At 36.7% G+C, this 12,845-nt stretch overlaps 1 protein-coding gene across 1 annotated transcript; it reads right to left on the reverse strand.

Moving 5' to 3' along the window:
* Positions 1–1,777: 1,777 nt before the first annotated feature.
* LOC132173428 (uncharacterized) lies at positions 1,778–9,320 on the reverse strand. The gene is made up of 3 exons (XM_088514171.1): positions 9,162–9,320; positions 8,834–9,044; positions 1,778–6,739 (listed from the first exon to the last, which is right to left on the reverse strand). Exons 1-3 carry the CDS (start codon positions 9,318–9,320, stop codon positions 1,983–1,985), a joined length of 5,127 nt encoding a protein of 1,708 aa, XP_088370297.1. The 3' UTR covers positions 1,778–1,982.
* Positions 9,321–12,845: the final 3,525 nt, after the last annotated feature.

The raw sequence follows: 12,845 nt of genomic DNA on the forward strand, positions 1-12,845 counted from the left end.
AATTCGTACTTTTTCAAATAAGTACCTTCTAGTCAGCTTATAGAAATTGCAGATTTGTCCACGATTTTAAAATTTGTATTTTTAAAATCGCAATCCCAAACATTCCAAAATTGCAATTTGGTTTAAAAACGTATATTATTTTTTTTAAAACGCATTCTCAAACAGACCCTTAATACGCATTCACATCTGGTAGCATAAGTTTAGCTAAATTTAGCCAAAATATCACCTTCTTTTTTTTTTTTTTTTTTTTTTTTTTTTTTTTTTTTCTATTTTAGCTATCAACTTTTTTAAAGTACCTAAATCCGGCTCAACATTTTAACTATCAACTTTTAATATATTATTTAAAAAATTATTTTTTTATTTTTTATTTTTTATTCTTTAAGTAATTCTATGAGGGATGAGAGAGAAGTTTAAATAATTTTTAATTAGAGGAGATGATGAAATGATTTTTTTTTTATTAATAAAATTATACATTGTTGAGCTATAGTGCTCAACAACTGTAGCTCCTCAACAAACTTTTGGCTAGTTTGCTGAGTCGGATGAAGAGTGATTTAATACTATGGCTCAACAAAATAGCTAAAATATTATTTTGTTGAACTGAATGTGAATGCTCTTATTTTTTTTCATTTTAAAATCAGACCAACTCGAAAAGAGAAGTGACTTTTAGTGAATGTATGAGAGAATGGGAGAAATGCTCCAAATGAGAAAAGACTTGCACTGTTGATAGCCAAAATGATTACAAGGAGTCCCCCTCCAATAGTAACAGCTTTCAAACCATGAACATTGCCCGATTAAACTACAAGAAGCCAAAATGAAATAATAGTTTTGTCATCTCCATTTCAAATGGAGAGAATCCTAGCAAACATAATAATATATTTATCATCACTAACATTAATTACAGTTGTTATTGCAAAAGAATGTTTTAAAGTAACGTTAGAAATCATATTTTTATCCCACAACTATTTCATAATGATGTCATAACAATCTTAACCAACTTTTAGATCAATCCTTATTAAAAAAAATAAATAATTTAAGAGTTGGTTGGACTGTCTCCTCAATACTGTAAAATAATTATAAGATAAAAATATGATGTATATGGATGCATCAAAATTTGTGTTACTGTTGCATTTGCTAGCATATTCCTCTACATCTTGCAGTGCAAGGCTACGTCCGTCCAACAAGTTATTATAAGAAAATTGAACGAAGGCTGAGCATAGAGTGGAGTCAACTTTGACATGGTAAGGAACAACAAATGCAAAATCCAGATTGTGAATTCTTGATTGGGTTTAGGACTAGAGATGTAGAAGTCAAGTATTTAAATAGAAATAAGATATAAGAAATGCTATTTACCACACCTTTATCTTATTTAATTCATGTGACATCGTCAATCAACCTTTCGATCAGTCCTTATTTTTTTACTAATTGGCAGTACCACATACATCAGTAAAGTATGATAAAAGTGTGACGTATATCATCACTCAAAAGATATTTACATATTTGCAATCTCACAATAGCCAATACATTCCTCTACATTTTTTGAGTAATGTTAAACCTATAATTGATAAACAACTCTTTTACATCTTGTTAACTGATTGAAGCCACGCCCACTAACATATGCTGAATATATGTCAGCCAGTTAGTGAAAAAATTGTACATCAGTCACAAGCATTATTCATATTCTTTTGTTCTAAGTATCAACAAATATCAAATACAGGATTTTTAATCTCTGATCGACAAATATAGTAAAACAGACTCATCAAACATAAGAATCAAGAAGAAAACAAAAATCCTTTCTAAATTATATGCACACCAATACCACACATTATCATTTAGTTCAGAATTACAAGAGAAGCACTCCCAACGTAGAAAGAGAAAGAAAGAAAAGCCCAGAAAAAAGAAAATGGCAGAGCATTGGAATCAGCAGTGCAGCAAGTGATTCCGTCTTCATATAAAGGAAATAGATGAAAGAAGCACAGTTATACTTAGTCAGAAGGGAAGGTAGAAGCGAGGAACACCTCATCCTCCATGAAAATCTGCAAATTCTTGGACTTCATTAAGAACCTGACTGCTTCCTCATCAAATTTCAGCAGGAAGCCAAACTTTATAAGCTCAGAGAGTGCACCAATACGATCTCTGTTCTCCCATAGCAGACCCTCGGATATTGCTTCAGAAAAATGTGCAGCATATTCAATGATATTCTTGTATCCACCAGACCTGTCCAACTTCTGTGCGACGAACTTTGAGGACTCTCTATCCCAAAGTATCACTCGTCTTGCTTTTGCTTTTACAAATTCCCCAGAAGAAAGAGACAAACTATAGTTTATAGTGATGGGTTCAACTGTCTCAAGGAAAGTAATATTCAGAAGCCCTTTGATAGCCTCATGCCTCCTTTCCGCATCCATTTTCATTGTAGGGCAGGCTAGAAAACCGAGGATGAGCCGAACCAGCCCTTTCTTAAGTAAAACATCCTTTCGTTTCACCGGACTGGGATGAGCAACATCCACTAAGGATGATTCTTCCTTCTGAACAGATTCGGATATCGTCCGAACCCCGATTTTCCTGTAAATTTCAAGCAACATAGTCCGAGTTAAAGAAGGCAAGCTTTGCCGAGGGTACCAAACAAATAATGGATGAGGAGAAAACTGCACAAAAAGATCCGTCAGTTGGAGATCGTCAGCAATGAAAACATCATGCTTGTTGGACAGCAATATTTCATCTGAGCCTGAACCGACAGGTAATTTCACCAAGTTATCAGCAAGAGTTCTCTCAGTCTTTTCGCTCCAGTGCTTCGAAACATAAACCCAGAACTTAGAACAGTCAGCATGCGACAATGGGTATCCTGAGCTTTCCCAAACATTCCAAAGCTTGCAGTAATCATCAACTGAAGGATTGCCTCTAACATGGAAAGCATTGGAGAAAAAGCTAAGTAAATTTCGCTCATAGTGTTTCTCCAAAACCTGAAGCTGCAAACTAAAGAGGCCATCCTTGTCATGCAAAACACATTCTACAGGGCTGACCCAATTTCCATTCTGACTTCCATTTGGAATCCAAATCCTTTTGGCAGCTTCACTGTCTGGCTCCCAATTAAACTCACTCAAATAATTATACATTCGAACAATAGTAGAAAATTCAAGATGGAAATCAAGGTGGCTGGCAATCAATGGGCATCCTTTGTCCACATCAACAGTGACCCCAATTGCTCTGAGCTCTTCTTTGTAGGATGTAATACTAGAACCATAAAAACCGTCATCAACAAAAGGTCCATCTGTCTGCTTCAAAAAAGAACCCCATCTGGAATGGAACAGTAAGCACTTGTCTGGAGGCCTATAACCAACCGGGGTCTTCAACCATTTCTTGGAAATTCTTTTCCTGAAATTGTCCGGAAAGGAATAATTCTTATCTTGCAATAAATTGCGGATGCATTCTAGCAATGCAATCACATCTCCAGGAGTTATGAGGGAGGGGTCTTGGGGAAAATGAAGACCAGCAGCTATGAACTTCACACCGTCTTTGATATCAACAACAACCCCCATCATCTCAAGCTCTTTCTTGTATTCATGAACTCCCTTGCCATAATAGTTGTCACTATCATCTATGAAAGGGAGGAGAGTAATTGGAGAAATTGATTGCCAATCTGATCCAAACAGAATGCAATTGCTTGGAGATCTAGAATCACCTAGCCGAGTCCGCAACCACTTCTCCCCACGGATGCATTTCTTAAAATCAGAAGGAAACTTATAAGGAGTGTCCTTTAGCTGTCTGCAACATGATAGGAAAGAGAGAACATTTTCTTTCGTCATGGAAGAAGCATGCTGCCTGAAACTTTGAGCAAATACTTTGACCGCATCCTCAAAGTCCACCTTCACCCCTGTTTGCTTCAACTCATTCCTGTAATCAAAGATGCTGCTTCCATAGAAATCATCATCAATCAATGGGAAACCTCTGAAAACCTGTAGGATGCTACCCCATTGTGAGTGAAACAAGAAACACTCTCCTGGAGAATTGTAACCGAAATCCGTCTTGAAGCATTTCACACCTTTCAATGCCTCAATGAGTTTGTTGGATGATCTAGAATGGCGTATACATTCCAGGATCAAAAGAACAGCCTCAGCTTTCAGCGAAGTCAAGCATGAAGGTGATTTTAAGCTGTCTTCAACGAGCTTGTAATTTCCACAGAATCCAATTAACACACCAAGCGACTTGAGTTCCTCTTCAAAAGCAAGGATTTCCTCCCCATGATAATCTACATCAATGAAGGGGATGTCACTGATTTGAGATGCAATTCTCCATTCGTGATCAAACAAAACAGATCCAACTGGAGACCTGTCACCATGGGATGTTCTTATCCATCTTTTTCCTTTGATACTGTTGATGAATTCGCCCAGAGGAAGAAATTTATCCCTTAAGAATCTGATGAAATTTAGAACAGAAAGCAAATGGACTCTACTTGAAGTGGAGGAAGCTGCAAGAGACATAAGATGCTTCCCAATATATTTACATGCTTCTTTGTACTCGAACATGACTCCAATAGTCGCAAGCTCTTCCCTGTATTGATTTATTCTATCTCCATAGAAACTTAGATCAATTAACGGAATATCAACAGGCACTAATCCATTTTGCAAAGTGTTTCCCAATGAAGAGGTAAACATGAATGACTGAGATGGTGGCCTGTAACCAGAACAGCCCTTGACAGTAATCTTAAGCCAGCTACCTTCCTTTATGCATTTCAAGAAGTTCTCTGGAATCGAACTTCCTCTGCGTTTCAGGTTTCGAATCCAATCCAACAGTAAGAAAGCATTTTCAATGGTAAGTGGTGCAGAAACAGCAGGAATTGCAGCATTGGGAGGAGATATATAAGGGATATCAGAAGCTGCAACATGAGTTTTTAGAAAATTTAATAGCCCTTCTCCAGAAGTAGATTCACCTGCAAAACAACGTGGATGCAAGTAGTTTTCTGCTAACTCAACATAGCCTTTACCTCTCCAAGGATTCGAACCAATCAATCCCACCCATTTGCTTCCATTAGCTGGGACAAGGACACCTTTCCTTTGTGTGCTTAGACCTCCATAGTTATCTACAAGAGGCATAATACCACACAAACAATTCACTTCCTCTTTTGAAAGATATTTTTTTTCGAGAGAGAGATATAAGAAGTGAACAAAGGCAACAGCAAGCTTCCGGTCATTATTGAGAGAATTGTTAAGGTGAACGGCATAGTCATATACTTTAACAGTATTAATATTCACATGAGTTTGAAGCCATTCCAACATTGTGACCCTCTTAGAGAAGGAGGTGATAGCTTGTCGTGTGCTTTTTGGCACAAAAAAATGATCGCCCACACATTTGAATTCCCTGTTGCAGTCAACCAGCCATGACGCCTGATCGTTCATTTTTGATAAGGAGACCACCCTCTTCTGGTTCCTAGATGTGCATTCATTTACGCTGCACAAAGACACATCGCCATCAAGACCCACATATTTTATTAGTGGTATGCTCCTTACGTTGGTGTTGTGAAATTTGGAGTTCCAATTATCAGCAACGAACAGTAAAATCTCCAAATAAAGCTCCTCTGACACTCCTACAACGAGATTAGAACTCCCGATGCACTTCGCATACCAGTTGTTGTTGACAGGTTCCACTCCCAAGAAACTCAATATGTGATCATACTCCTTTCTATCAAATGCAGAACTCAAAATATAATTTCCATGGGATGAGAGATCAAGCAAGCTCACCCCTTCCTTCTTTGCCTTCTCCAATATGTTCCAGAAAGCAGGCATAAGCCTACCAACTTCTCGAGGTTTATGAAAATATTTCTGCTTTGTGTAGGACTCACTTGGAACAATATTTTCTTCGTGAAGCTTTGCTTTGATTGACTCCCTCATGATATTCAACTCTTGATAAGAAGAGCTGTTGACAGGAATGAACTTGAACATGGGAGCCAAACTAGATACTGGAGCATTTTCTGATGTTCTGATCGTTAGCGAGACCAAAGCATTGATAAAAGCAGAGGGCACACAATCCAGAATCCCTTTGTTCCACTTGTTGTCCAAGAGGATTGTTTCCCTTGATGATGCAAGAAGAAAATCTGCCTGGATTATGAAGGGAAAGTTAGTGAACATCTCTGTGGGAAGAAATGCATAGACCCCAGGTGAGCTCATCCCTCTGTTGAGACGCTCTTGAAGGGGAAAAGCCAACGTGATCACCAACTCTTCTACTTCCATTCTCCTTTCCACTTTGTTTTCTTGCCTAACAGGAAACTTCTGCTTCCACATGTAGTAACTGCATTCTTTGTCGGGCCCCTTATCCTTTTCCACGGCTAAGAGATGGAGTGTGTAGGATTCAGCATCAATGCTCTTCTTCATCACAAAGTCAGTCTCACTCATAATAGCTATTGCATTGACGGTACTGAGTCTTGATTTCTTTTTATGTTCCCTGATAGAAAGCCGCTTTATCTTTGCAAGGAACAGCAGAACTTCAGGATGAATGCTGGAGAGCTCTTCCTTCACAGGTTTGACTTTATCCGGCTTCAGAGGTAAGACTATCGTTGTCATTGGAAGAGTTTTTCCAGAACCATATATTTGTTTTATGGCAGAAAGAGTTGGGTTCTCTTCCACCCATTCAGGGACAATGTAACCAAGATTGCAATGTGGGCAAGGCTCTTCGTTGAACCGAATCTGATACCCATTGCTGAATATGTATGGCTTAGCAGTAACCAGAAAGACACTCTTGAACCCAATTCCTGCATATCAATCAGAGAATAAGTTAACTAGGGCATCAAGAACATACATAATTAAATATCTTTCTCAATCCCTCAAATGTTTTGTTTTTTTCCCTTCAAAAAACGAGGCCTAAGCATATCAAAATTTTAACAGATTCAAAAATTGAAATGTGGAATTTCCTAAATTTGAATTCGTCCCGTCGTAATTTGAGTGTGTTTGGTGGTAGAGAAGGTACCCCTTTATTTTCCAATTGATTGGCATAAAGTATCTCAGCAAGGTGTTTGTACAACATAAACAAGCCAAACTTATATATATATATATATATTCGTGTACAAGCTTATGAACAAGTGACTTGAGATGGACATAAATGTCTATAAATATACATGAAAAATATACTTGAACAAATTTCAGATTAGATTGTGTTAATTCCTAGATAAGTTCATAAGATATACAATTATTCTTTTAAATTTATTAGTAATACTTTTGCTACAAATACAAGATTAATGAAATATTATAATCTATCTACACTCAAACAAGATAATCTTTGACTATAAATAAGCAACTAATGAATAGCATAGATATATAAGGGGTTGCAAATTTTAGGAGTAATTCTAAATGGCCTACTTGTGTCCTATTTGTGTCATACTAAGAATGATGTGGCTATTAAAATCACTTTTGAATCAAAACTTAATAATAATCAATCACAAGCTCAATTATGATTTTAATGGCCACATCATTCTTAGTAGGACAGAAATAAGCCTCATAGAATTACTCAAATTTTAGTCATGGTATTTATTTTAGGAAATTTTACTAAATTGGTCTATATATATGTGCTTTAAGTCATTTTCAAATTGCTTCTTGTAGCTTCAATTTATTCTTATTGCTCATTGTACTTTTGAACTGTTATCAAAAAGATCTTTCGATCCAATTATGTAAAGATTCCATTAATTTTTCTTATAGAATTTTTACAAAATTTCAATTATACCCAAAAAGAAATAAAAATTAAAAAAGAAATAAAATAAAAAATAACAAAAATATAACAAAAGGTGTGAAGGGATTGCTAGGGGGCCTCCACCCACCACCCGTGGCCATAAGGCCTATAATCCACCCATGGAGAGTGGAGGCCTCCACCGACCCCTTGGGTGGATAGAGGGACAAAACTAGGAATTTAAAATTAGGGGGCCAGACTGTATTAAAATTTATTTTTGAGAGGCAATCATTCATGAAGTAAAAAAAATCATTGATGATTTTTTTTTTTTTTTTTTTTACAAATTAAAGAATATTTTTTCTTCTTTTTTTTTTCGTAATTTTGTAAAAGTTTTATAAAAATAAAAAATAAAAATAAATAGATGGAATCGATTTAAATTTTACAGATGATCTAGTTGATAACAATCCTAAGTGTAACAAAGAATATTAGAATAAGATAAAACTAAAGCATAAGGAATGATTTGAAAAGAATCTAAAGCACCTAAACCAATATATTTTGTAATTTTTCCTTTATTTAATAGAAAGAAAAAATAAGAATAAATTAATCAAGTAGTTTATGAACAAAATCGAGCTTCTCAAAAACAAGTGAGCCAAACTTGAATATGTAATGTAGTTTGGTGATAAACATGAACTCAATTTTAGCTCATGCTTGAAGCAAGGTTATAGAAACCAGTTTTGAACAATTCGGTCCTTTCGGACTATTCTCAGTTTCTATTTATGTCTATGTATCTTTGCTGCATTTTTTGCTTGGGGTGCCCACCACGTTGTTGTTTGATCCCTTATAACCTCTTTCCCTTATTTGATTAGGAAAAAAAAAAAAACAACAACAAAAAGTACTTGTTGGATCTAAACAAAAAATTTTCTAGGCATTAAAATGTTTTTAATTATTAATTTTACTTCGATTATTTTGCAAGAAGAGTACTGCTTTTTTAGTACCCTTTGATTTTGCCCCCTGCATCTAATTCTTCTTTCTTTCCAAATCAACCAATAAATTAATCAAGTATTATCGTCACTAAACCAAATTATGAGGACATTATTAGTGTGACAAATTCTAATGACAGTGCCACAGTGGATACATGAAATTGCATCGTATAAACAGAGTATTTTAGGAAGAGTATGTGAAGTACCTTTTTCTCCAATATAACCGCGTTTCCGGTTGCCTTTCTTGGTGGAGCGACCAACACTGCAAATGGATTCTATATTCTTAGAAGAGAAACCTTTTTCATTGTTGAAAATCAGCAATGTCGCTGGAGCTCCCGTGGCCGTAATGTCCTGAGAAGTTATGATGAATTCAAGCGATGGATCCACCCCCTCCAAGTAATTGTTGTCTTCAGCGTTCTGATAAACAAAAATTCACCATTTCAAATGAGTAATGAGTCCAAGCATACACATTAAATCATCATCAAGATTCAACAACCAGCATATAGAGTTTGAGAGAATGAGTTAGGAAGGAACCTGAATGAGCTCCATGAGGAAGTGGACATCTTTAGCATAAAGTTCAGCAGAGAGGTTCTTGACGGCCTGGTGAAGATCCTCCGTCAATGGGTTCTCTTCCCCTCCAATCGAAAACTTTGTTTTACGTATCGCTTCTATGTGTTCTCTTGCCGTCTCCATATCCGTGCGTTACAGAAAACCAAAGCAAATACACAAAAACCAGATCTTAGCTTAGTGTGAGAGTGAAAGATAGGATTGAGTGAAACAGAGACACTTATTTATATATAGGCTGAGAAAGCTCAAGGAAGAGGGTTTCTCAACGAAGTTAAGTAAACGCCATGGGACTATTGTACGGAGAAGAAAGAGAGATAAAAAGGAAAAGTCGGAAAGTGGGGTTTGCTTTGCATGAGCTTTGGAGACAGGAAGCTTAACGTTACACACGGTGGTATACTTCTCAACGAAGCTAAATAAAAGACTGTACAGAGAGAGTGAGAGAGCAAAGAAAAGAAAAATGGTGTTGGGACTGTACGGTAAGTTAGAAAGTGTGGCTCTGCTAAGAGCTTTCTGATTCGACCACCACTGTACCGAAAGTTAAAAATTGCATCGCCATTCACTTTCCAGGGAATGTGGAATTCTAGTGAAAGAAGACCACTGGGTTTTTTTTTTTTTTTTTAATTGACCTCACAAAAAAAATAAAAAAAATCGATTTAGTAAGGATTGAGCTTATTTTTTAGAGAGAGCATTTTGGTGCAGATCACACAAAAGATGACTTTTGTGCCACTAATCAGAAGTTGATACATCAGCCTATTTTACTAGATTTATACTTAAAACAAAGATACAGCCACACTTAATCATACCAAATATATATATATATATATATATATATATATATATATATATATAATTTAAAAAAAAAAAAAAAAAATGTAAATATTTGGGGTGGCCGAGTAGGGCGGCGGCAGTTGGCGCCCCGCCACCCAGCCAGATCTGGGGTGACCACATGCCACCCCCATGGGCTAGGGTGGCCCGTGCAAGCCACCCCCCATCCGGGTCATAGGGTGGTTGCCTGCTATCCCATTTTGGTTCTTATTTTTTTCAAAAAACAAATTAATTTTTTATCTCATATTTGATATAATCTGGTATGGTTGTATGTATTTTCTTATTGTCTTCCTTGTTGATGTGTCAAGCTATGAATGATGGACACAAAAGAGGGGTTTTGCGCAACTTTCACATATAAATTATTCTCTATTTTTTATAACCGATTTTGCTTGTTGTGTAAGGCTTCAAGAAATTTTTTTTTTTTTTTTTTTTTTTTTTTTTTTAAAGCAAGAACAAGAGAAGCGAAAAGACTAACCAACAAATGCCAAAATAATAATAATAATAATACTAATAATAAATTAAATTTTATTGAAAATGGGCCAAATAATTGTTGTGGCCATTGAATTTTTGGCTCATTGACAAAAAAGAGGCCGGTTGAAATTGTAATCCAAAAACAAATTTGCCTAAAACATCAGATGTTATAGCGCCAAGAAAAGTTGAGAACCACAATAAAGATGGGGCAGTAGCAGTGGCTGGAGGCACCAATGCGGCAATGCGATGCCTGATGTGAGAGGAATGCGATGCCTGATGTGAGAGGTATTTTGGTGATATAAGCTTGGTGGACACCATATTTAAATTTGTAACTGGATATGGTTTTTCTTTTTTTTTCTTCGCACAGTTTGCCTGCCTCCAATTCAGACTACACCGGAAAATCTCACAAGACTTCTTTTTGGTTTTCCCCAACAGAAAAAACCCCTCTCATTTACAAATTTTTCCTATTTATCTCTCTCTGTTCCGGGATTCGCGCCGTGATGACACCGGGGCTCGACACGTGTCACATGGGGACTAGAGGTTGGGTGAGCAGGTCAGGTCCGTCTAACTTTCGTACGATTGCGACAACCTTTATGGGTACAATGAGACTCCAACGGAATATAAATGTAATAGAATTCGTTTAACGTGACAATTCTTTTATCTTGATTTGAAGTTTACTTTTCCTTTTATCGAGGTTGGACAAACCTTGCTCCGCTAGCCCATCCTCTGACAACGATGGTGCTGGGTCCGAATCTTAGACGAGGACCTCGAGACTCGTCCAAGCGACAAGCGTGATATCCAACCCCAAACTGCGACGTGGGGCCCTAACATCAACACTCCGCTATTAAAGGTGGGCATGAATGTGGGTTGCAGAGGGCCATCTGCCATCACATATTTGGGCTTGTGGGCTGATTTGGGCTTTACATAGTCTTGGCTGTATCAGGTTCGATTACTCTTCTAGTGGGTGGACCTTGGTCCAACATTTGTAAAAAAGATGGTACCATATATGAAGATCCATATAAGGAGGATATGGAGAAGGCATGAATTTGCCACGTGAACAATAAAGGCGGAGTGGCGACAACACGTGTAACACACCATAGGGCGAAGTGCGTATTGATGGATACAGCGACGGCCGTTGATAGTGGTGGAGTGGTGCAGGAGTTGTCAGTGGGACATTTGACTAGGACACTATGGCACGTGGATGAGGATTTTAGGTTATTCAAATTTTTGTGAAATTCGGGTAATCAGGCAGAGAGGATTACGAGACTCATTTGCCTTAAAATAGTTTAAGATATAGGACCCACCTATTCGTGACAGGTAAGCCTTGCAACCCACTTTTTTAAACTTTCCAAATTTCACAGAAAAATTTATCTGAAATTTAGACCACTGAAATACCAAAAAACCTCAATTGATGTATAGGTGGATGCAAAAGAGAGTACACTCTACATTATAACTTACAAAAATTACAAACGAATCCGAAATTACATAAACTAGGCCTAATTAAGAAAATATGTAAATGATCGGTTTCAAAAAAGTTGAAAAATATTATGAAACTCATCAAACAGACCTTGAATCCTCTTCAACAAAGTCAAATAAAGGTGATGTGGCTCTTGAGTATTTTAGGCCGCTCAAATTTATGTGAAATTTGGGTAACCGAACAAAGAAGGTTGTAGAACTCATTTGTCCTAAACATTATAAGACATAAGACTTACATTCCAGAAATAGATAAGCCATGCAACCCTTCCTTTCTCTTAAGCTGCCTAAATTTTTTAACTTTCTCTAATTTTGAAACTTGAACTGAATCATCTTCATGGTTATGGTAATATAAAGATTAATTGTAAAATTAGTTCTTTCACATTGATAGTGTAAGGTTTTAGGAAAATTATGTTACGACCTCCTAGCTTTGTGCTTTATCGCTTCTGATATCGAGACTTCAATTTTCAATTTGATGGATTTTAGACTTTCATGTGTTTGTAAATAGAAACCTTTGTTAATTAAAGAAAAATAAAACAAAAAATAACAAAAGGGGCCATGAAGGCCACGACCATGAAGACCATGATCGAAGACCACAATCATCTTGGCCATGGAGGCCAAAGAGCTCCATGGTTGTGAAGGACCACGGCAAATCGTGGTCATGGAGGACTTATCCAACTAAGTCAATGGCTAAACCCTTAAAGAGGATTCTCAAAAAAAAAAAAATGACACAGAAGAAAAGGCAGATCTTCTGCATATATGGCCTAAACAACATACAAAGCCTCATCTGAACCTAAAGAGGTTCTGGAAATATGAATGTTTATCAACCTGTCTTCATAAAACAAAGATGTCCAAAATGCAATAAGCATCAAACTTTACAAA

Source organism: Corylus avellana, chromosome 3 (assembly GCF_965113065.1).
Source record: "Corylus avellana chromosome 3, dhCorAvel1.hap1.2, whole genome shotgun sequence".
NCBI classification, from domain to species: domain Eukaryota; kingdom Viridiplantae; phylum Streptophyta; class Magnoliopsida; order Fagales; family Betulaceae; genus Corylus; species Corylus avellana.

Bases quoted from the DNA above. Each gene is read 5' to 3' on its own strand.
- LOC132173428 (XM_088514171.1), bottom strand. From the start codon at position 9,320: ATGGAGACGGCAAGAGAACACATAGAAGCGATACGTAAAACAAAGTTT. The intron at 9,045-9,161 runs GTTCCTTCCTAA...TTTGTTTATCAG, and splicing joins TCCTCATGGAGCTCATTCAG to AACGCTGAAGACAACAATTA. The intron at 6,740-8,833 runs GTACTTCACATA...ATTGATATGCAG, and splicing joins CGGTTATATTGGAGAAAAAG to GAATTGGGTTCAAGAGTGTC.